We start from the raw sequence: 23695 nt of genomic DNA on the forward strand, positions 1-23695 counted from the left end.
AATTTACCACTACAAAAACTACATTGTCGTGTACTTTGTTCCCCCCCTCCTCCCTCCTGTAATACAACTGATGGAGTATTGGACATAGTTGTAGCTTAAGTCATGACAAGTGCATGTCCACTGCACTCCCATTATAGCTATTTTTTTCATATGCTACACATGAGGCCATTAGGTTTCAGTTTTTGCAGAAGAACAAACTGAATTTTGGAACATAGAATCATACAGCACAGAAGGAGGCCATTCGGCCCATCGTGCCTGTGCCAGCTCTTTGAAAGAGCTATCCAATTAGTTCCACTCCCCTGCTATTTCCCCGTAGACCTGCCAATTTTTCCCTTTCGTGTATTTATCCAATTTCCTTTTGAAAGTTACCATTGAATCTGCTTCCACCGCCCTTTCAGGCAGCACATTTCAGATCAAAACAACTCGCAGAGTAAACAAAATTCTCCTCATCTCCCCCTCTGGTTCTTTTGCCAATTACCTTAAATCTGTGTCCTCTGGTTACCGACCCTCCTGCCAGTGGAAACAGTTTCTCCTTATTTACTCTATCAAAATCATTCATGATCCCTGAACACCAATAGAAATCTTGAAATCCAGTGTAATTCCTTGCAATGACTTACAATAGAGATTAAAATGAAACAGAAAATGAGGCTTTTGATAGATGTAAGGTTCATAATACAGTCGTGAACCAGGCTGAATACAGAAAGTACTGAGGAGATCGAAAAAAGGGGATAAGAGGAGCAAAGAGAGAGTATGAGAATAGATTAGCTGCTAACATAAAAGGGAATCCAAAAGTCTTTTATAAACATATAAATCGTAAAAGGGTAGTCAAAGGAAGGATGGGGCCGATTAGGGATAAAAAAGGAGATCTTCTTGTGGGGGCAGAGGGTATGGCTGAGGTACTAAATGAATACTTTGCATCCGTCTTCACTACAGAAGAGGATGCTGCCATAATAGCAGTAAAGGAGGAGGTAGTAGCGATATTGGATAGGATAAAAATAGATAAAGAGGAGGCATCTAAAAGATTGGCAGTACTCAAAGTAGAAAAGTCACCCGGTCCAGATAGGATGCATCCAAGGTTACTGAGGGAAGTGAGGTTGGAAATTGCAGAGGCTCTGGCCACAATCTTCCAATCCTCCGTAGATATGGGAATGGTGCCAGAGGACTGGAGGATTGCAAATGTTACACCCCTGTTCAAAAAAGGGGAGAGGGATAAACCTGGCAATTACAGGCCAGTCAGCCTAACGTTGGTGGTGGGGAAACTTTTAGAGACAATAATCCGGGACAAAATTAATTGACACTTAGAAAAAATATGTTAATAAATGAAAGCCAGCACGGATTTGTTAAAGGCATATTGTGTTTGACTAACTTGATTGGATTCTTTGAAGTAATGGAAAGGGTTGATGAGGGTAGTGCGATTGATGTTGTGTATATGGACTTTCAAAAAGCATTTGATAAAGTGCCACATAATAGACTTGTTAGCAAAATTAAAGGGCCAGTGGCAGCGTGGATACAAAATTGGCTACTGGACAGAAAGCAGAGAGTAGTGGTGAACGGTTGTTTTTCAGACTGGAGGGAAGTATACAGTGGTCCCCAGCGGTCAGTATTAGGACCACTGCTCTTTTTGATATATATCAATGACCTGGACCTGGGTGTAGAGGGTATAATTTCAAAGTTTGCAGATGACACGAAACTTGCGAATATGAACAATGTGGAGGATAGTAACAGACTTCAGGAGGACAGAGACAGACTGGTGAAATGGGCAGACACATGGCAAATGAAATTTAACGCAGAGAAGTGATACATTTTGGTAGGAAGAATTTGGAGGCAATATAAACGAAACGGTACAATTTTAAAGGGGATGCAGGAACAGAGAGACCTGGGGGTGTACAAACACAGGTCTTTGGCAGGACAAATCGAGAAGGCTGTTAAAAAGGCATACGGGATCCTTGGCATAGAGTATAAAAGTAAGGGAGTTATGCTAAACCTTTATAAAACACTGGTTAGGCCCAGCTGGAGTATTGTGTCCAATTCTGGGTACCACACCTTAGGGAGGATGTCAAGGCCTTAGAGAGGGTGCAAAAGAGATTTACTAGAATGGTACCAGGGATGAGGGACTTCAGTTACATGGGAAACTGCTGGTGTGTTGTTGTCTTTTGTTTGTGTTTTCAGTGTTTTTATTATATTTACATTGAAGGTTGCAATCCTGATGGGCAACAGCACCACCAGCAGACACCCAATGGTACTGCAGGCCTCAAGCAGTAACAGCACCAACCTGCAGACATCTGCTGAAAGTACTGCCAATATATATATATAATTATATTAAAAGTCTTGTGTATGTTGTGCACTTTCTCCATCATACTTACTTGATGGCACCCCTATTTGAAGCTGGGATTGTTCTCCTTAGAGCAGAGAAGGTAAAGAGTTTTAATAGTGTTCAAAATTGTGAAGAGTTCTTTTGTCAATTATCCTAAATCTGTGTCTTTTGGTTACATACGAACATATGAATTAAGAGCAGGAGTAGGCCATTCGGCCCCTCGAGCCTGCTCTGCCATTTGATAAGATCATGGCTGATCTGATTGTGACCTCAACCCTACTTTCCCATCTACCTATTACAACCTTTGACTCCCTTGTTAATCAGGAATCTATCTAACTTAGCCTTAAAAATATTCAATGACCCTGCCTCCACTGCTCTCTGGGGAAGGGAGTTCCACAGACTCATGACCCTCTGAGAGAAAAAATTTCTCCTCATGGCCGTCTTAAATGGGAGACCCCTTATTTTTAAACTGTGTCCCCCAGTTCTAGTCTCTCCCACAAAGGGAAACATCCTCTCAGCATCTACCCCTTCAAGTCCCCTCAGGATCTTATATGTTTCAATAAGATCACCTCTCATTCTTCTAAACTCCAATGTATGCAGGCCCAACTTGTCCAACCTTTCCTCATAAGATAACCCCCTCATCCCAGGAATCAGTCGCGTGAACCTTCTCTGAACCGCCTCTAAAGCAATTATGTCCTTTCTTAAATGAGATCAAAACTGCACACAGTTACTGATGGAGGGTTACTGACCCTCCTGCCAGTGGAAACAGTTTCTCCCCATCTACTCTATCAAATCCCCATGTAGTGTTATTGTACCAATTATATCAGCCACTTGGAGTCACCTCCCCGTCAGTTAAAGTACTTGAACTGCTTATCGTCAATACCCAGGAGACCATTCTGTGTCCTTTACACTTCCAGCCTCAATCTGGAGGTCATCCCTCACCCAAAGCCTTACAGACATTCATCCCGTTAAAAGCCTCATCTCATATATAATCGTTCTTTGCGTGCGCCTATCATCACCCCCATTATCTCTTGATCTTGGTAGATAATAGAAAAGTTGTGTTTAGTTCTGCTTATTTTGGTTTTGATTTCGAGAATTTTTCCCCTTTCAATTATTCATGCGATTGATTCTGCATTTCCCCACCCCCATTCCACAACTCTGTCAGCTATCTGAACTATTCCAGACTCCATCTGAAGTACTGTGTTCAGTTCTGGGCACCAAACATCAGGAAAGATATATTGGCCTTGGGCGGCGGGGGGGTGCTGCAGTGCAGGTTCACCAGAATGATACCGGGGTTTAAAGGATTAAATTATGAGGACAGTTTTGTAAAGACTAGGCTTGTATTCCTTCCAGTACAGAAGGTTGAGGGGTGATCTGATCGAGGCATTTAAAATGATAAAGGGATTTAATAGGATAGATAGAAAGAAACTATTTCCTCTAGTAGGGGAAATCCAGAACAAGAGGGCATAATCTTAAAATTAGAGCTAAGCCATTTAGGAGTGGAAACAGGAAGCATTTTATCTCTCAAAGGGTAGTGGAAATCTGGAACACTCTCTCCCAAAAAGCTGTGGATGCTGGGAATCAATTGAAATCGTCAAGTCTGAGATTGACAGATTTTTGATGGGTAAGGGTATTAAGGGATACGGAACAACTGCAGATAGAGATACAGATCAGCCATGATCTCATTGAATGGCGCAATAGGCTTGAGGGGCTGAATGGCCTCCTCCTGTTCCTATGTACTGTCATTTGTGCACAGATAATTCAGATGAATACTTTGGAAATGGTTCGAGAAATTTAAAAGCTATGACACATGGCTAAAATATATAGGAAGTTAGCATAATGATATCAACTTGAGTATACAAAGACAGTTTGTGAGTGGCATAAAGTTGTTCCAACAAGAGGCAATAGACAGTCTTTTTAATGCTATCTTAGACATTTAATAATCTTCACAAGTTGTTTCCATTTATTTTTACTGATATTATCTGAAATACAAAATAACTGTTAAAGCATTTACATTTCAACCCAGTACTGCATAATTTTGTCAACAAGCAGAATTTTGGTCTTAAAACAGATGGAAAAATTGATCCTTTTCTCTTGTCCAGATTCACACTTCAAATAGGCCGTTAATCTTCACGTCCTTTATTTAATTTCTTGTTCCAGTTTAGCCAGTCTTTTCTCAAGGATTTTAAAGTTGACCTGGTGCATCATCAGAAATTGTCCATTCAAGTGAAAGACAGGTATGTCATACTTGTACCTCTCATACCAGACGGAATTCTCCGGAATAGTGATGTCTACTTCCTGCAGGACAAACTATTAGAAGGTAACCACTGTCATTATCTAAAACTAAACCAATTGTTGCATTGAATGAATAAATGGATATGTGATGTGACATTCATGGAGTTGTTAAGAAACACTTGCATTTCTATTGCGCCTTTCACGACCTCAGCACTTCACAGTCAATGAAGTACTTTTAAAATGTAGTCACTGTTGTAATGTAGGAAACGTGGCAGCCAATTATCGCACAGCAAGATCCCACAAACAGCAAGGTGATAATGACCAGATAATCTGATTTAGTGATATTGGGTGAGGGATAAATGTTAGCCCAGGACACCGGGGAGAACTCCCCTCCTCTTCGAAATAGTGCCGTGGGATCTTTTAAGTCACCTGAGAGGGCAGACAGGGCCTCACTTTAACATCTCATCCGAAAGATAATGCTGAGGTCCTGCAGGCAGATTTTAAGGAGTTAGGAAAGAGATTAAGAAGCAGGACCTCAAAGGTAGTAACCTCCAGATTACTCCAGGTGCCACACGCTGGTGAGTATAGAAATAGGAGGATAGAGCAAATGAATGCGTGGCTGGAGAGGTGGTGCAGGAGGGAGGGCTTTAGATTCCTGGGGCATTGGGACCGGTTCTGGGGGAGGTGGGACCTGTACAAGCGGGACGGATTGCACCTCAACAGGGCCGGGACCAATATCGTCACGGGGAGGTCTGCTAGTGCTGTTGGGGAGGGTTTAAACGAGCTTGGCAGGGGGATGAGAACCTGAGCATAGATTCAGAAGGGAGAGAAGCAGAGCTGGAAATGGAAGGCAGAAAATTAGTAAGTGAGTTTGGAAGGCAGAGGAAACAAATGTTAGAAACTAGATAACAAAGGAGTTTGGTGGTACTTAACAGTATATATCTCAATGCAAGGAGTACAGTGAATAAGGCAGATGAGCTAAGGGCACAGATAGATACGTGGATGTACAATATCTTCGCTATTACAGAAACATGGCTTAAACAGAGGCAGGAATGGCAGCTCAACATTCCTGGTTACAGGGTTTTCAGACGAGATAGAGAGGGTGATAAAAAAGGAAGGGGGGGGATGGCAATATTGGTTAAAGAAACAATTGCGGCTGTGAGGAAGGATGATATGTTAGAAGGATCATCAAATGAGGCCATATGGGTTGCGCTAAAGAACAAAAATGGGGCAGTCACACTACTGGGAGTGTATTATACACCCCCAAAAAGTCAGAGGGAGATAGAAGAGCAAACATATAGGCAAATTTCTGAGAAGTGCAAAAACAATAGGGCAGTAATAGTAGGGGATTTCAACTACCCTAATATTAACTGGGATACAATCAGTGCAAAAGGAATAGAGGGCGCAGAATTCTTAAATTGCATTCAGGAGAACTTTTTTAGCCAGTATGTAGCAAGCCCAACAAGAGGGGAGGGCGGTTCTGGACTTAGTTTTAGGGAATGAAGCTGGGCAGGTGGAAGGAGTATCAGTGGGAGAGCATTTTGGTGGTAGTGATCATAATTCAGTTAGATTTAGTGTAGTTATGGAAAAGGACAAAGATAGAACAGGAGTTAAAGTTCTAAATTGGGGAAAGGCCAATTTTACTAAGCTGAGAAGTGATTTAGCAAAAGTGGACTGGAAACAGCTACTTGAAGGTAAATCAATGTCAGAGCAGTGGGAGGCATTCAAGGGGGAGATTCAAGGGGTTCAGAGTAAACATGTTCCCACAAAAAAAAAGGGTAGCACTCCCAAATCTAGAGCCCCCTGGATGAGAAAAAGCATACAGGGTAAGATAAGGCAAAAAAAGGGAAGCTTATGTCAGACACAGAGAGCTCAATACAGAAAGCCTAGAGGAGTATAGAAAGTGCAAGGGTGAAATCAGAAAGGAAATTAGGAAAGCAAAGAGAGGGCATGAAAAAATACTGGCAACTAAAATTAAGGAAATCCAAAAATGTTTTATAAATACATAAAGAGGAAGAGGATAACTAAGGAAAGAGTAGGGCCTATTAGAGAGCAAAAAGGTAAGCTATGTGTGGAAGCAGATGTGGGTATGGTTCTTAATGAATACTTTGCTTCTGTCTTCACAAAAGAGGGGGTTGATGCAGAGATTGTAGTTAAGGAGGAGTGTGAAATATTGGATGGGATAAACATAGTGAGAGCAGTATTAAGGGGATTAGCATCTTTGAAAGTAGATAAATCACGAGGCCCGGATTAAATGTATCCCAGGATGTTAAAAGAAGCAAGGGAGGAAATAGCGGAGGCTCAGGCTATCATTTTCCAATCCGCACTGGATACAGGCGTGGTGTTGGAGGATTGGAGGACTGCTAACGTTGTACCATTGTTGAAAAAGGGAGAAAAGGATAGACCGAGTAATTACAGGCCAGTCAGTCTAACCTCGGTGGTGGGCAAGTTATTGGAATCAATTCTGAGACACAGTATAAACCGTCATTTAGAAAGGCATGGAGCAATCAAGGACAGTCAGCATGGATTTGTTAAGGGAAGGTCGTGTCTGACTAACTCGAATGAATTTTTTGAAGAGGTAACAAGGAGGGTCGATGAGGGTAACACGTTTGATGTAGTGTACTTGGATTTTAGAAAGGCTTTTGACAAGGTTCCACATGGCAGACTGGTCAAAAAAGTAAAAGCCCATGGGATCCAAGAGAAAGTGGCAAATTGGATCCAAAATTGGCTCAGTGACAGGAAGCAAAGGGTAATGGTTGACGAGTGTTTTTGCGACTGGAAAGCTGTTTCCAGTGGGGTTCTGCTGGGCTCAGTACTAATTCTCTTGCTTTTTGTGGTATATATTAATGATTTGGACTTGAATGTGGGGGGGCTTGATTAAGAAGTTTGCAGATGATACAAAAATTGGCCGTGTGGTTGATAGTGAGGAGGAAAGCTGTAGATTGCAGGAAGATATCAATGGACTGGTCAGGTGGGCAGAAAAGTGGCAAATAAAATTTAATCCGGAAAAGTGTGAGGTAATGCATTTGGGGAGGGCATACAGGGCAAGGGAGTATACAATAAATGGGTGGATACTGAGCGGTGTAGAGGAACAAAGAGACCTTGGAGTGCATGTCCACAGATCCCTGACGGTAAGCAGGACAGGTAGATAAGGGGGTTAAAAAGACATATGGGATACTTTCCTTTATTAGCTGAGGCATAGAATATAAGAACAGGGAGGTTATGCTAGAACTGTATAAAACATTGGTTAGGCCACAGCTTGAGTAATGCGTACAGTTCTGGTCACCACATTACAGGAAAGATAAGATTGCACTAGAGAGGGTACAGAGGAGATTTATGAGGATGTTGCCAGGGCTGGAGAATTTTAGTTATGAGTAAAGATTGGATAGGCTGGGGTTGTTTTCTTTGGAACAAAGGAGGCTGAGGGGAGATTTAATTGAGGTATATAAAATTACGACGGGACTAGATAGAGTGGATAGGGAGGACCTATTTCCCTTAGCAGAGGGGTCAGTGGCCAGGGGGCATAGATTTATAGTAATTGGTGAAGGATTAGAGGGGAGCTGAGGAGAAATCTCTTTACCCAGAGGGTGGTGGGAGTCTGGATCTCACAGCCTGAAAGGGTGGTAGAGGCAGAAACCCTCAACTCATTTTAAAAAGTATTTGGATGTGCACCTGAAATCCATAACCTACAGAGCTACGGACCAAGTGCTGGAAAGTGGGATTAAGCTGGATAGCTCTTTTTCAGCCGGCAGGGACATGATGGGCCGAATGACCTCCTTCTGTGCCGTAACTTTCTATGATTCTATAAATTTTCAAAGCTGGTTATTGTATTTAGTTTCATACCCTGTATCTGTATGGCTCCAAAGCCTCTTTTGCTTCTTCACAAAGTGTGCAAGAATCCTAAGGGTATGAAAATTAAAATTTTGTATCAGTAAATAACTTTTTTTTAAATTCCAGTAGTGACTTAATCTTGTAATTTAAACTATATTATCCATGAGCTTGTGCAAAGAGAATATAATATTGAACACAGTGGAATACCAACAATGATGTCTTGCACTTTTGGAGCACTTTTAATGTAATAAAACATCCCAAAGCAATTTACAAATGAGGGCCTTCACAACACACCGCTGACTATTTAGACCAATATGTAAAGGCCAGAATTCAATTGAACCCTCTTTAATTTTTCCTAAAAGCTATAATGACCAAGGCAAGAGAAATTATTTTTTTTTAATTGCAAACCAGTGCACACGAATGCTGATTCAATTTGGGCAGCTGTCATCTAGTGATAGTGAAATAAGATACAGTTCTCTCACCCTGCTCAAGTATTCAAATGCCTTTAAAAGGGAAGCTGTTTGCACTTAGTCAGAACAAAGTAAAAGGAATGCCTTCACCTGGGTACCATAGCAGATTATAAACTTTCCAAGGTAGATTTACCAACCATTCAGATTAGGAGAACATACTTCAAAGGCATGCAAAGTACTTTGTTAAAAACCAGAAAAACTGATTCAGTTAATTTACCTAATGTTAGAATTCCTGGTGGAAGATTTAAGTTCTGCCCTCAATCCATTATATTATTGGGAAGCAAAGTCGCCTTGTACAGTACCTTGGTAAACAGTGTTAAAACTGGCAGATCCTTCCTGAGTGTAGACATTCTTCTTAACAAAAATTCCAATACGAATTTCGATGATTGCCCAAGTTTTGTATAATGAAGTAAATACATTGCTCCACTGCCACTGAAAATAATTAAAGTATCATTAGATTATGCATTGGTTTGCTGATTAATAACATAGCACATTTCAACAAATGGAAGTTCTTAGTTACTGTAACATGATGGGCCAAATCTTGCTGAAACAATATCAGTGTGTTAATGACGCACGCCGTTATTAATGTGCAAATCGGCCAAAACTTCAGGGGTTTGAGAGATACGCCATGAGTTGCGAATCTCCAGGATTCGCTGGTCGATTTACGCCGCTCCGACTGTTTGCTTCACACAAACGGCATCTCGCCCTCAACCTCCCCGTTATTTTTAAGAATTTGCTGGATTTGCACATTAAATGTCTGTTATTAGATTTAAAAAAAAATAATTTTAAATTTATTGCTCATTTTTCCTTTCTGTCTCTTTTTTTTCTCTCTCTCTTAATTCAATCTTTCTTTCCCTCTTTATTTCTCTTTCTTTACCTGATTTGACTCTAATTCACCCTATTTCCTTCTCCGTCGTTCCTCTGTTTCTTTCTCAATCCTTAAGTTGGTTAACCAGTCTCATTGGTTAAGGAGATAGACTGTTGGTCCTGTGGTTCACTAATGTCCCAGATGCCTCGTTGCCCTCGTCACGCCTGTTATCAGCTCGCACTTCCAGCAAGTTACAAGGCAAAAGTTTTTAGAGCTGAGGGGTGTAGGAAATGGCCCACTCCAGCAAAATCTGGCCTTATAATTCTCAGAGGTTGTGCAGAGAAATGGTTCTGCAGGATTTAAAATATCTAAATTACTATAACGAAGACTCTACAAAAGTGAAAGTCCTTGTCCATAATTTTAGCAAAAAAAATGTCTACACAGGTTTAAGACAGCAAATCTGTTTTGCACACATGCTTATTTTTTTTCTAAAATTATTGGCTGGAGGGATTTCGACCCCTAAGTGAACAAGTCTGCAAAAGATTGGCAATATTTAGGGTGTCAACCTTGGCTCAGTGGTAGCACTCTTGTTAAATCAGGAGGTCGTGGGTTCAAATCCCACTCCAGAGACTTGAGCACATAATCCAGGCTGACACTCCCAGTGCAGTACTGAGGGAGTGCTGCACTGTCAGAAGTGCCGTCTTTCAGGTGAGACGTTAAACCCGTCTGCCCTCTCAGGTGGATGTAAAAGATCCCACGACCACTATTTCGAAGAAGAGCAGGGGGAGTTCTCTCTGGTGTCCTGGGCCAATATTTATCCCTCAACCAACATCACTACAACGAATGTAAGGAATCTTACAACACCAGGTTATAGTCCAACTGCTTTATTTGGAATCACAAGCTTTCGGAGCTTTCCTCCTTCGTCAGGTGAGTGTAGGATTCCGTAAATGCACAGCATATATAGTCAGAGAACAATGCCTGGTGATTACAGATAATCTTTCCAACTGCCCGTTATCACACCTCGGCAGAGAGATAATCAAAGCAATCAAAGGAGTGGATGGTGTTCAGACAGAGAAACATTACATCCCAGACTACTGAATACACAAGCGGTCATAACACAAAGACACAGAGAGAGAGAGAGAGAGAGACACCCGAAAGGCAGAGAAAGAGAGAGAATGACCAGTTGTATTAAAAACAGATAACTTTTTTTCGCTGGTGGGGTTACACGTAGCGTGACATGAACCCAAGATCCCGGTTGAGGCCGTCCTCATGGGTGCGGAACTTGGCTATCAATTTCTGCTCGACGATTTTGCGTTGTCGTGTGTCTCGAAGGCCGCCTTGGAGAACGCTTACCCGAAGATCGGAGGCTGAATGTCCTTGACTGCTGAAGTGTTCCCCGACTGGGAGGGAACCCTCCTGTCTGGCGATTGTTGCGCGGTGTCCATTCATCCATTGTCGCAGTGTCTGCATGGTCTCGCCGATGTACCATGCTCCGGGGCATCCTTTCCTGCAACGTATGAGGTAGACAACGTTGGCCGAGTCACAGGAGTATGAACCATGTACCTGGTGGGTGGTGTCCTCTCGTGTGATGGTGGTATCTGTGTCGATGATCTGGCATGTCTTGCAGAGGTTGCCAATGCAGGGTTGTGTGGTGTCGTGTCTGCGACAACGGATGAACGGACACCGCGCAACAATCGCCAGACAGGAGGGTTCCCTCCCAGTCGGGGAACACTTCAGCAGTCAAGGACATTCAGCCTCTGATCTTCGGGTAAGCGTTCTCCAAGGCGGCCTTCGAGACACACGACAACGCAAAATCGTCGAGCAGAAATTGATAGCCAAGTTCCGCACCCATGAGGACGGCCTCAACCGGGATCTTGGGTTCGTGTCACGCTACACGTTACCCCACCAGCGAACAAATGTTATCTGTTTTTAATACAACTGGTCATTCTCTCTCTTTCTCTGGCTTTCGGGTGTCTCTCTCTCTCTCTCTCTGTGTCTTTGTGTTATGACCGCTTGTGTATTCAGTAGTCTGGGATGTAATGTTTCTCTGTCTGAACACCATCCACTCCTTTGATTGCTTTGATTATCTCTCTGCCGAGGTGTGATAACGGGCAGTTGGAAAGATTATCTGTAATCACCAGGCATTGTTCTCTGACTATATATGCTGTGCACTCACCTGACGAAGGAGGAAAGCTCCAAAAGCTTGTGATTCCAAATAAAGCTGTTGGACTATAACCTGGTGTTGTAAGACTCCTTACATTTGTCCACCCCAGTCCATCACCGGCATCTCCACATCATGATCACTAAAACGGTAAAGCATATTTCGGATTAATGCCAGGAGCATATAAAGGGTACAAATTACCATAAGAGAAGTCAAATTCGACCACATTAAGAGAAAATCAAAAACATGTGTGGGGAAAATATTAAAGAAAAAGGGGGGGAAAACAGCCAAAACGAGACTACAGTAGATAGATCCGGCATGGAGGCACAGGCATTACGGGCCGAAGTGGCCACCACCTGCGCTACAAACCAACATTGGTCTTCCCATTTAAAAACATCACTTGTTACAGAACAATAATAACCATCAACTCAGATTTAACTTCAGAATAAGCTATGCAAGTTTAAATAAAAACGCTACGTTCTTGGGAAATGCATATGATTAGATAATGCCCAGAAGCAATCCCTCAAATTCCCACATTTTAGATTTCGATCGCTTTTTAAAAAAAAAAGCCTTTCGCAGAATCGTATTTAGAGTTTAAAAACCCCACCGCCTGCTGCTCACCAAACTGCACTACAGGTAATGTAAAGACTACAGGCCACTCCGGGCCGCCTTCTATTCTCTGCCCACCTGTCAATCACCATCAGCCCACCTGTCAATCACCGTCAGCCCCGTTGCTCTGAGGCCATTGCAGCTCTCAATCAGCGAGCGACGCACCCACCCACATGCTGTGAACCTATCATTTCCAGTACAGTGCCGTGCCGTGCCCGTTGCTTCTCCTGCCCTCATACGCAAGTGTGTGCCGAGGGCCAGCTGTTAATAACATTTTTAAGCACGATTTTAAATCACCTTTTAAAATCCAGCTGAATGAGAATGTAGGAAAAGGGGTTTCCAACTCCTGCTTTTGTGCTCTTTTCAAGTCGTATGCATTTTTCAAGAATTTAACTTTTTTTTTAAACGTGCATGTCCTGTGTAAGTGGTAGCTTATTCTGAAGTTAAATCTGATATGTTTGTGGAGTTTTGGTTTTAATGGTAAAATCAATGTTCTGTGTGCCGAGGGCTGCCAACTGTTGAGAGGTATTCCGGCAGGTCTGATCATGTGACATCTGGCCATGTGACATTCAATCACATGACATCTGCCTGCATTTTGCAAACGTCGTTGCATTATTGGCCGCACGGTTTTCAATGCAACCGATATCAGTCGATGATGGATACAATTTGTAAAATTTGGACTGCAGTTTAATTTTTGTTTCTGAGTTCGAAACTAATCAGAGTAAATACTTTGGGTCTAGTATCTTTCAAAATCAGACAGTTTTGTCAGTTAATCAGGCTACAATTTTTATGCTTTGCTTAAATTATTTCCTAATATTTAAAGCAGGATTAACTGTTTCCACTGGCAGGAGGGTCGGTAACCAGAGGACACAGATTTAAGATAATTGGCAAAAGAACCAGAGGGTAGATGGGAATTTTTTTACGCAGTGAGTTGTTATGATCTGGAATGCGCTGCCTGAAAGGGCGGTGGAAGCAGATTCAATAGTAACTTTCAAAAGGGAAGCGGATATACACTTAAAAGGGAAAAAATTGCAGGGCGACAGGGAAAGAGCAGGGGAGTGGGACTAATTGGCACTCGATAAGTTTCCACATAAGGGATTGTTAGCTAAAATTAAAGCTCTTGGAATTGAAGGCAAATTATTGACCTGGTTAGGAGATTGGTTAGGCGGTAGAAGACAGAGATCAGGGATAATGGGTATGTACTCGAATTGGAAGGAAGTGACTAGTGGTGTCCCACAAGGATCAGTGCTGGGGCCTCAACTATTCACTATACTTGTTAATGATTTAGATAACACAATAGAGAGCCAGATATCCAAGTTTGCCAGTGGCACAAAGATTGGTGGCATGGTAAGTAGTGTAGATGGGTGCATAAAATTACAAAGGGACATTGATAGATTAAGTGAGTGGGCAAAACAGTGGCAGGTAAGTGTGAGGTCATCTATTTTGGACCAAAAAAGGATCGATCTGAGTAATTTTTAAATGGTGAAAAGCTCGGAACAGTGGAGGACCAAAGAGATTTAGGGGTCCATGTCCACAGATCACTAAAATGTAGTGGTCAGGTACCAAAAATAATCAAAAAGGCCTATGGAATGTTAGCTTTTATAACCAAAGGGCTAGAATATAAAGGAAAGTTTTGCTACAGATATACAAAGCCCTGGTTAGACCACATCTGGAGTATAATGTACAGTTCTGGGCATCGCACCTTAGAAAGGATATATTGGCCTTGGAAGGAGTGCAGCACAGATTCGCTAGAATGTTACCAGGGCTCCGAGGGTTAGATTATGAGGAGAGATGACATAAACTAGGCTTGTATTCCCTGGAATAATGAATGTAAGCAATCTTACAACACCAGGTTATAGTCCAACTGTTTTATTTGAAACTCACAAGCTTTCGGAGGCTTTCTCCTTCGTCAGGTGAGTGTGGGAATCGGATTCCATGGAAGGTTGCTGCATTTATAGTCAGAGAACAATACCTGGTGATTACAGATAATCTTTCCAACTGCCCGTTGTCAAGGCAATCAAAGTGTTCAGACAGAGAGATGTTACCTACAGGACCACCGAATACATAAACGGCCAGAACTAAAGACAGAGAGAGAGAAACATCCGAAAGGAAGAGAAAGACAGAGAATGACCCGTTGTATTAAAAACAGATAACTTTTTCTCGCTGGTGGGGTTACGTGTAGCGTGACGTGAACCCAAGATCCCGGTTGAGGCCGTCCTCATGGGTGCGGAACATGGCTATCAATTTCTGCTCGACGATTTTGCGTTGTCGTGTGTCTCGAAGGCCGCCTTGGAGAACGCTTACCCGAAGATCGGTGGCTGAATGTCCTTGACTGCTGAAGTGTTCCCCGACTGGGAGGGAACCCTCCTGTTTGGCGATTGTTGCACGGTGTCCGTTCATCCGTTGTCGCAGTGTCTGCATGGTCTCGCCGATGTACCATGCTCCGGGGCATCCTTTCCTGCAACGGATGAGGTAGACAACGTTGGTCGAGTCACAGGAGTACGAACCATGTACCTGGTGGGTGGTGTCCTCTCGTGTGATGGTGGTATCTGTGTCGATGATCTGGCATGTCTTGCAGAGGTTGCCGTGGCAGGGTTGTGTGGTGTTGTGGATGCTATTCTCCTGAAAGCTAGGTAATTTACTGCGAACGATGGTCTGTTTGAGGTTGGGTGGCTGTTTGAAGGCGAGTAGTGGAGGTGTGGGGATGGCCTTAGCGAGGTGTTCGTCGTCATCGATGACATGTTGAAGGCTGCGGAGAACATGGCGTAGTTTCTCCGCTCCAGGGAACTACTGGACGACGAAGGGTACTCTGTTGGTTGCGTCCCGTGTTAGTCTTCTGAGGAGGTCTGGTGTAGAGACCAGTATCCCCCACGATGACTGCAACAGCATCAGTACTCAACACTAACAACAGCCAATCTCCAGACGCCACCCTACAACTCATCCGCTTCATCCTGGATCACAATGTCTTCACCTTCGATAACCAGTTCTTTACCCAAACACACTGAACAGTCATGGGGACCAAATTCGCACCCCAATACGCCAACATTTTCATGCACAAGTTCGAGCAGGACTTCTTCACTGCACAGGACCTCCAACCAACGCTATACACCAGATACATCGACGACATTTTCTTCCTATGGACCCATGGCGAAGAATCACTGAAGAGACTACACGATAACATCAACAAGTTCCATCCCACCATCAAGCTCACCATGGACTACTCCTCAGAATCGGTTTCTTTCTTGGACACACGAATCTCCATCAAAGACGGGCACCTCAGCACCTCACTCTACCGCAAGCCCACGGACAACCTCACGATGCTCCACTTTTCCAGCTCCCAGCCTAACCACGTCAAAGAGGCCATCCCCTATGGACAGGCCCTGCGAATACACAGGATCTGCTCAGACGAGGAGGAACACGATGGACACCTACGGACGCTGAAAGAAGCCCTCGTAAGAACGGGATATGACGCTCGACTCATCGATTGACAGTTCCGACGGGCCACAGTGAAAAATCGCATAGACCTCCTCAGAAGACTAACACGGGACGCAACCAACAGAGTACCCTTTATTGTCCAGTACTTCCCTGGAGCGGAGAAACTACGCCATGTTCTCCGCAGCCTTCAACATGTCATCGATGACGACGAACACCTCGCTAAGGCCATCCCCACACCTCCACTACTCGCCTTCAAACAGCCACCCAACCTCAAACAGACCATCGTTCGCAGCAAATTACCCAGCTTTCAGGAGAACAGCGTCCACGACACCACACAACCCTGCCACGGCAACCTCTGCAAGACATGCCAGATCATCGACACAGATACCACCATCACACGAGAGGATACCACCTACCAAGTACATGGTTCATACTCCTGTGACTCGGCCAACGTTGTCTACCTCATCCGTTGCAGGAAAGGATGCCCCGGAGCATGGTACATTGGCGAGACCATGCAGACACCGCGCAACAATCGCCAGACAGGAGGGTTCCCTCCCAGTCGGGGAACACTTCAGCAGTCAAGGACATTCAGCCACCGATCTTCGGGTAAGCGTTCTCCAAGGCGGCCTTCGAGACACACGACAACGCAAAATCGTCAAGCAGAAATTGATAGCCAAGTTCCGCACCCATGAGGACGGCCTCAACCGGGATATTGGGTTCATGTCACGCAACACGTAACCCCACCAGCGAAAAAAAGTTATCTGTTTTTAATACAACGGGTCATTCTCTGTCTTTCTCTTCCTTTCGGATGTTTCTCTCTCTCTCTCTCTCTCTTTTGTTCTGGCCGTTTATGTATTCGGTGGTCCTGTAGGTAACATCTCTCTGTTTGAACACTTTGATTGCCTTGACAACAGGCAGTTGGAAAGATTATCTGTAATCACCAGGTATTGTTCTCTGACTATAAATGTAACAACCTTCCATGGAATCCAATTCCCACACTCACCTAACGAAGGAGAAAGCCTCCAAAAGCTTGTGATTTTCAAATAAAACAGTTGGACTATAACCTGGTGTTGTAAGATCATTTGTCAACCCCAGTCCATCACCGGCATCTCCACATCTTGGAATAATGAAGGTTAAGGGGTGATTTGATTGAGGTTTTTAGGATTTTGAAAGGAATTAATAGGGTAGAGAGAGGAAAGCTTTTTCTGCTGGTGGGGGAGTCTAGGGCAAGGGGACATAACCTTAAAATCAGAGCCAGGCCATTCAGGAGAGAAGTTAGCAAACACTTCATGCAAAGGGTAGCAGCAGTGTGGAACTCTCTCCCACAAAAAGCAGTAGATGATAGCTCAATTAATCATTTTAAATCTGAGATCAATAGATTTTTGCTAGTCCAGGGTATCAAGGGATATGGAGCCAAGGCCTGGCCTGTTCCTGTTCCTATGATAGCTCTTTCAAAGAGCCAGCACAGGTATGATGGGCTGAATGGCCTCCTTCTGCGCTGTAAGATTCTATGAATAATATTCTTGGCCATTACTTGAGAAATGCAAAATGAGAGTTATTGCAGGTGAGTCCTGATTGGCCAGGTTTCTGCTCGTAAGACTGAAGAAATCCAATAATCTAAGACAAACTCATCCAGCGGAGACTGAAGTTAGCATTTGTATTAGTTATCATTAAAATAAAATAATAGTGTCAAGATAAACATCCAATTACCAATCAAATTTCGATGGAACGGCACATTCAAAGACTTTGGGGGGGGATTTTATCTCCCACACCGACCTCTCTCAGAGTCGGGCACTGTGGCATCAGAAGAGGGTTCTAGAAAACCACTGTCAGCTTTGTCATTCTGATATCACAGCACTGAGGACAACAGTCTGAACTTTCCTAAATGTCTGCTTATTAGGAACATATTCAGCCATTCAGCCCGAGTCTGTTCCACTGTTCGATTAGATCATGGTTGATCTGTATCTGAACTCCATCTACCCGCCTTGGTTCCGTAACCCTTAATACCCTTGCCGAACAACACTCTATCGATTTCAGTTTTAAAATTTTCAATTAACCCCCAGCCTCAACAGCTTTTCGGGGGAGAAAGTTCCAGATTTCCACTACCATTTGTGTGAAGAAGTGCTTCCTGACATCACCCTTGTATGGCCTAGCTCTAATTTTAAGGTTCTGCCCCCTCGTTCTGGACTCCCCCACTCCCCCCCCTCACCAGAGGAATTAGTTTCTCTCTATCTACCCTATCAAATCCTTTAATCATCTAAACACTTCAATTAGTTCACCCCTTAATCTTCGATACTCAAGGGAATACAAGCCTCGTCTATGCAACTGGTCCTCGTGATTTAACCCTTTTAGCCCCGGTATCATTTTGGTGAAACTGCACTGCACCCCCTCCAAGGCCAATATATCCTTCCTGAGGTGCGGTGCCCAGAACTGAGTGCAGTCTCCAGATGGGGTCTAACCAGAGCTTTTTATAACTAATTTGCCCATTGAAGCCATTAGCAACCTTGAAGAAAATCTTTACCTCCCTTTTCTCCCCCAAGAGTAAATTTAAATACTCTTCTACAATTTTAAAATTGTCTTTCTTGAAATGCAACATTTTCCTATGACATTATATATTTTTTTATTCGTTCATGGGATGTGGGTGTCACTGGCGAGGCTGGCATTTATTGCCCATCCCTAATTGCCCTTGAGAAGGTGGTGGTGAGCCACCTTCTTGAGCCGCTGCAGTCCGTGTGGTGAAGGTTCTCCCACAGTGCTGTTAGGAAGGGAGTTCCAGGATTTTGACCCAGCGACGATGAAGGAATGGCGATATATTTCCAAGTTGGGATGGTGTGTGACTTGGTGGGGAACGTGCAGGTGGTGTTGTTCCCATGTGCCTGCTGCCCTTGACTTCTAGGTGGTAGAGGTCGTGGGTTTGGGAGGTGCTGTTGAAGAAGCCTTGGTGAGTTGCTGCAGTGCATCCTGTGGATGGTACACACTGCAGCCACTGTGTGCCGGTGGTGAAGGGAGTGAATGTTTAGGGTGGTGGATGGGGTGCCAATCAAGCGGGCTGCTTTATCTTGGTTGGTGTCGAGCTTCGAGAGTGTTGTTGGAGCTGCACTCATCCAGGCAAGTGGAGAGTATTCCATCACACTCCTGACTTGTGCCTTGCAGATGGTGGAAAGGCTTTGGGGAGTTAGGAGGTGACTCACTCGCCACAGAATACCCAGCCTCTGACCTGCTCTTGTAGCCACAGTATTTATATGGCTGGTCCAGTTAAGTTTCTGATCAATGGTGACCCCCAGGATGTTGATGGTGGGGGATTCGGCGATGGTAATGCCGTTGAATGTCAAGGGGAGGTGGTTTGACTCTCTCTTGTTGGAGATGGTCATTGTCTGGCATTTGTCTGGCGCGAATGTTACTTGCCACTCATCAGCCCAAGCCTGGATGTTGTCCAGGTTGTGCAGCATGCGGGCTCGGACTGCTTCATTATTTGAGGGGTTGCGAATGGAACTGAACACTGTGCAATCATCGGCGAACATCCCCGTTTCTGACCTTATGATGGAGGGAAGGTCATTGAAGAAGCAGCTGAAGATGGTTGGGCGTAGGACACTGCCCTGAGGAACTCCTGCAGCAATGTCCTGGGGCTGAGATGATTGGCCTCCAACAACCACTACCATCTTCTTTTGTGCTAGGTATGACTCCAGCCACTGGAGAGTTTTCCCCCTGATTCCCATTGACTTCAATTTTACTAGGGCTCCTTGGTGCCACACTCAGTCAAATGCTGCCTTGATGTCAAAGGCAGTCACTCTCACCTCACCTCTGGAATTCAGCTCTTTTGTCCATGTTTCGACCAGGGCTGTAATGAGGTCTGGAGCCGAGTGGTCCTGGCGGAACCCAAACTGAGCATCGGTGAGCAGGTTATTGGTGAGTAAGTGCCGCTTGATAGCACTGTCAACGATACCTTCCATCACTTTGCTGATGATTGAGAGTAGACTGATGAGGCGGTAATTGGCCGGATTGGATTTCTCCTGCTTTTTGTGGATAGGACGTACCTGGGCAATTTTCCACATTGTCGGGTAGATGCCAGTGTTGTAGCTGTCCTGGAACAGCTTGGCTAGAGGCGCAGCTAGTTCTGGAACACAAGTCTTCAGTATTACAGCCGGGATGTTGTCGGGGCCCATAACCTTTGTTGTATCCAGTGCACTCAGCCGTTTCTTGATATGACGTGGAGTGAATCGAATTGGCTGAAGACTGGCTGCTGCGATGGTGGGGATATTGGGAGGAGGCCGAGATGGATCATCCACTCGGCGCTTCTGGCTGAAGATGGTTGCAAACGCTTCAGCCTTGTCTTTTGCACTCACATGCTGGATTCCACCATCATTGAGGATGGGATCTTTACAGAGCCTCCTCCTCCGGTTAGTATTATATTATAACTATATGTCGTGCATTGGACTTTTTTTTTGAGGTGCAAGGTTTCAACTGATTACTTATTCTCTGTCAACAGAGTGGCTACTGAATGAAGTAAAATAACTTACTAAATTCACCATACATGCTTACACGTGTGGTGTGAAGTCTGTGATAATTAATAAATATAAATAAAGACTAAATACGCTTTATTCACCATAATTGTAACAAATTGCCAGTATAATGTTGCATTTTAGTCAATACTGATTGTTGCCTATTTTGTGACGTTGTCAGTATAATTGTTGCACTCGTGAAATGTTTGTTTTTTTACAATATATAAAGGGACCCCTTCTGCGGTAGCGTGCTGGTTTCCACTAAAATGGATAGGGCATATTCGAGTATGCAGTGGATTCTGGGTAGGGACATCCGCCATTGGGGCCTAGTAACGCGGAAGGGATCCTATTAAGATCGGGAGAATCGCGTTTGGAGCAGGGAGTCGATACATCGAATACATTATTACTCTGCGTTCCCTGGATGTAGTTCGGGACCGTCTCTGACCCACGAGAAGTGAAAGTGCATGAACGCAAACCGCGAATACCAAGTGCTTTTCTTTCGGGTTGTCAGCAGCAGGGCCCGGGAGACGCCTGGACAATCCGGGAGTATTTGAAAGTCATAGTATGTCATTGACCTGGATCATCATCTTATGTTCTTAGCATCCACAACACATCCTCAAGTGAGGTGTAACTATGGTTAGCAGTTTCAAGGCTGAATGAAGAACTTGGTGTTGAGAGGGTGGATATAATAACAGATTAACTGGTCATTTATGGGACCTTGCTGTGTTTTCCTACATTAGAACGAGTACATTAAAAAAAAATTAATTGGCTGTGCAGTGCTATGGGACATCCTGAAGAAATGAAAGGCACTACATAAATGCAAGTCTGATTGTCCGTCTTTCCTTCCCTGCAGCGCTTCAGTAGGCTGAGTTCTATGGGGACAGTTTCATCATCTCTGAATTTTCTGATGTTTTTGTGAGCTGTGCTTTACACAGTATATTTTGGTAGATTTGATCCTGATTGACCAGGAAATAAAAAAACAGCATTCGCTTTGAGACCCTCCCCCCCCCGCCTCCACACACGTAACAATAAGTAATATAATTTCCACCAGCTCTCTATGAATCTTTGAATTTTTAGTATTTATTTAAGATGATCACAATGACCTTGTGGGAGAATGTATTTTTTCAGTAGCTCGTGTGTGTGTGTTTGTAGGGGATGTGGGGCAGTGAGATGAGCCTCTGTAATCATAACGCTAAAAAGACACTTGCATAGCTTTGTACAAGTGTACTGCTCTTCAAAATTTTTAAGTTCTTTACCGTATTGAGTATTTTACAACTTGTTACTTTGCTGGATGTAAACCACCATCAGCATCACATTGGAGCGCCCCAACTAGAGTTAACATTTTGTGACCGGTCTAAAATAGTTTTCGCAATCTCTTTGTGTTCCCGGTAGATTACAAGTGTCTCTCCGATTGACACGGGTTCCCTTCTGATTTCTAGGGACGGTATCTTCAGCAATTACCTCAGTGCACCAATTGATGGAGCACTAGTTCCATATTTGAAATGACAATAGTTCCAGTTCGATCATAACATTGTATATTTTTTTTGTGGCAAGATTAGCTTAGTAAAAATAAGAGCCAGTACAGTTTCAGCACAAATGTCCAGTTTTGAAACATTCTGCCGTTCATCTTGATAAATATTAAACTGTTATCGCCTAATGACGATGTATTGAGATTAAATTGGAGGTTGTTTTTTTTTCGCGGGGGGTGGGGTAGTTAATCAGAAACCAATCTTCGAAGAGCATCCTTGTTGCGTCTAAAACTAATGTGTTTTTATACATCTATCTGTCATATAAATGGCAGGGGTATTGGAATGTGCAGGATTGAAAAGACCATTGTAGTCCATCTGGCCACTTCCAGATTTCAAAAGAAGACTATTCTTTATCTATTAACCCTCTTAACTGCCTTTTCACCAAACAACTATCCAACTCTTATTTGAAGGTGCAGCTTCATCTATGGAATATTGTTAGTCCCATCCGTATTGGGTTGCCAACTCTGGTTGGACATATTCCTGGAGGTTCAATCAATGACTTCCCACCTCCAACCCCGCCGCCCCCACACTCCCGCCATTGGTCACCCAACACGTCCATCCACTGCCTTTCCATGCTGATTGGAAAGCGAACACTCTTCGTTACTCGATTGGATGATTCTACACTCTCAATCAAACACCCTTTTATTCCCATCTCCAATATTTTTATAACTAGTAAATGAAAGTATTCAAAGAAAATGGAAAAAAAACACAATTTTTTTAATGCCTTGCGATTTTTGTCCTGGGTTGCCAACAGCGACCTGGAGATTAATCTTCAATTCCTGGAGACTCCAGAACAACCCTGCAGGGTTGGCAACCCTACATCCATAAACACTTCCTCCATTAATCTGCTGCAATTGATTTGCGACATCTTTCTCGCTCACAAGTTACATCGACTCTACAGCACAGAAACAGACCATTCGGCCCAACTGGTCTATGCCGGCGTTTATGCTCCACATGAGCCTCCTCCCTCCCTACTTCATCTAACTCTATCAGCATATCCTTCTATTCCTTTCTCCCTCATGTACTTATCTAGCTTTCCCTTAAATGAATCTATACTATTTGTCTCAACCACTCCTTGCGGTAGTGAGTTTCACATTCTCACCACTCTCTGGGTAAAGAAGTTTCTCCTGAATTCCCTATTGGATTTATTAGTGACTATCTTATATTTATGGCCCCTAGTTCTGGTCTCCCCCATAAGTGGAAAGATTTTCTTTACATCTACCCTATCAAACCCTTTCATTATCTTAACAATCTCTATCAGGTCACCCCTCAGCCTTCTCTTTTCTAAAGAAAAGCAGCCCAGCCTGTTCAGCCTTTCATGATAGTTATAACCTCTCAGTTCTAGTATAATCCTTGTAAATCTTTTTTGCACTTTCTCCAGTGCCTCTATTTCCTTTTTATAATAATGAGACCAGAACTGTTCACAGTTCTATACAAGGTTCAATACAAGCTTGACGTAACTTCTCTGCTTTTCAATTCTATCCCTCTGGAAATGAACCCCAGTGCTTGGTTTGCTTTTTTAAATGGCCTTATTAACCTGCATTGCTACTTTTAGTGATTTACATCTGTATCCCAGAGAGCACCATGACTTATCCATACTAACATTGCATGTACACAGATCAGCTGTTCAAATTGTGATTTTGTTCAAGTACTGAAGATCTACAATCTCCGCTTCAACATCTCGAGAAATGGGCGTGCAAATTGAAGATGTCATTCTAAATATTGAAGAACTTGGAGAAGTGGAGGTAGGTGGTGATTTCACATTTGGGGTATTTGCTTGACAATCTATTATATTAAAATTGCT

The 23695-nt window shown here is 43.5% G+C and overlaps 1 protein-coding gene and 1 long non-coding RNA gene across 2 annotated transcripts; both read right to left on the reverse strand.

Annotated features, from left to right (window-relative positions):
* Positions 1–4264: 4264 nt before the first annotated feature.
* c4h5orf63 (chromosome 4 C5orf63 homolog) lies at positions 4265–12665 on the reverse strand. Its single transcript, XM_067982345.1, has 4 exons — positions 12529–12665; positions 9153–9282; positions 8393–8449; positions 4265–4624 (listed from the first exon to the last, which is right to left on the reverse strand). The coding sequence occupies exons 1-4, from the start codon at positions 12663–12665 to the stop codon at positions 4454–4456; spliced, it is 495 nt and encodes a 164-aa protein (XP_067838446.1). The 3' UTR covers positions 4265–4453.
* On the reverse strand, positions 10540–12500 carry LOC137320584 (uncharacterized). The gene is made up of 3 exons (XR_010962593.1): positions 12441–12500; positions 11835–11961; positions 10540–11165 (listed from the first exon to the last, which is right to left on the reverse strand). It is a non-coding gene; the product is annotated as an uncharacterized lncRNA (long non-coding RNA).
* Positions 12666–23695: the final 11030 nt, after the last annotated feature.

This window comes from Heptranchias perlo, chromosome 4 (assembly GCF_035084215.1).
Source record: "Heptranchias perlo isolate sHepPer1 chromosome 4, sHepPer1.hap1, whole genome shotgun sequence".
Classification (NCBI taxonomy): domain Eukaryota; kingdom Metazoa; phylum Chordata; class Chondrichthyes; order Hexanchiformes; family Hexanchidae; genus Heptranchias; species Heptranchias perlo.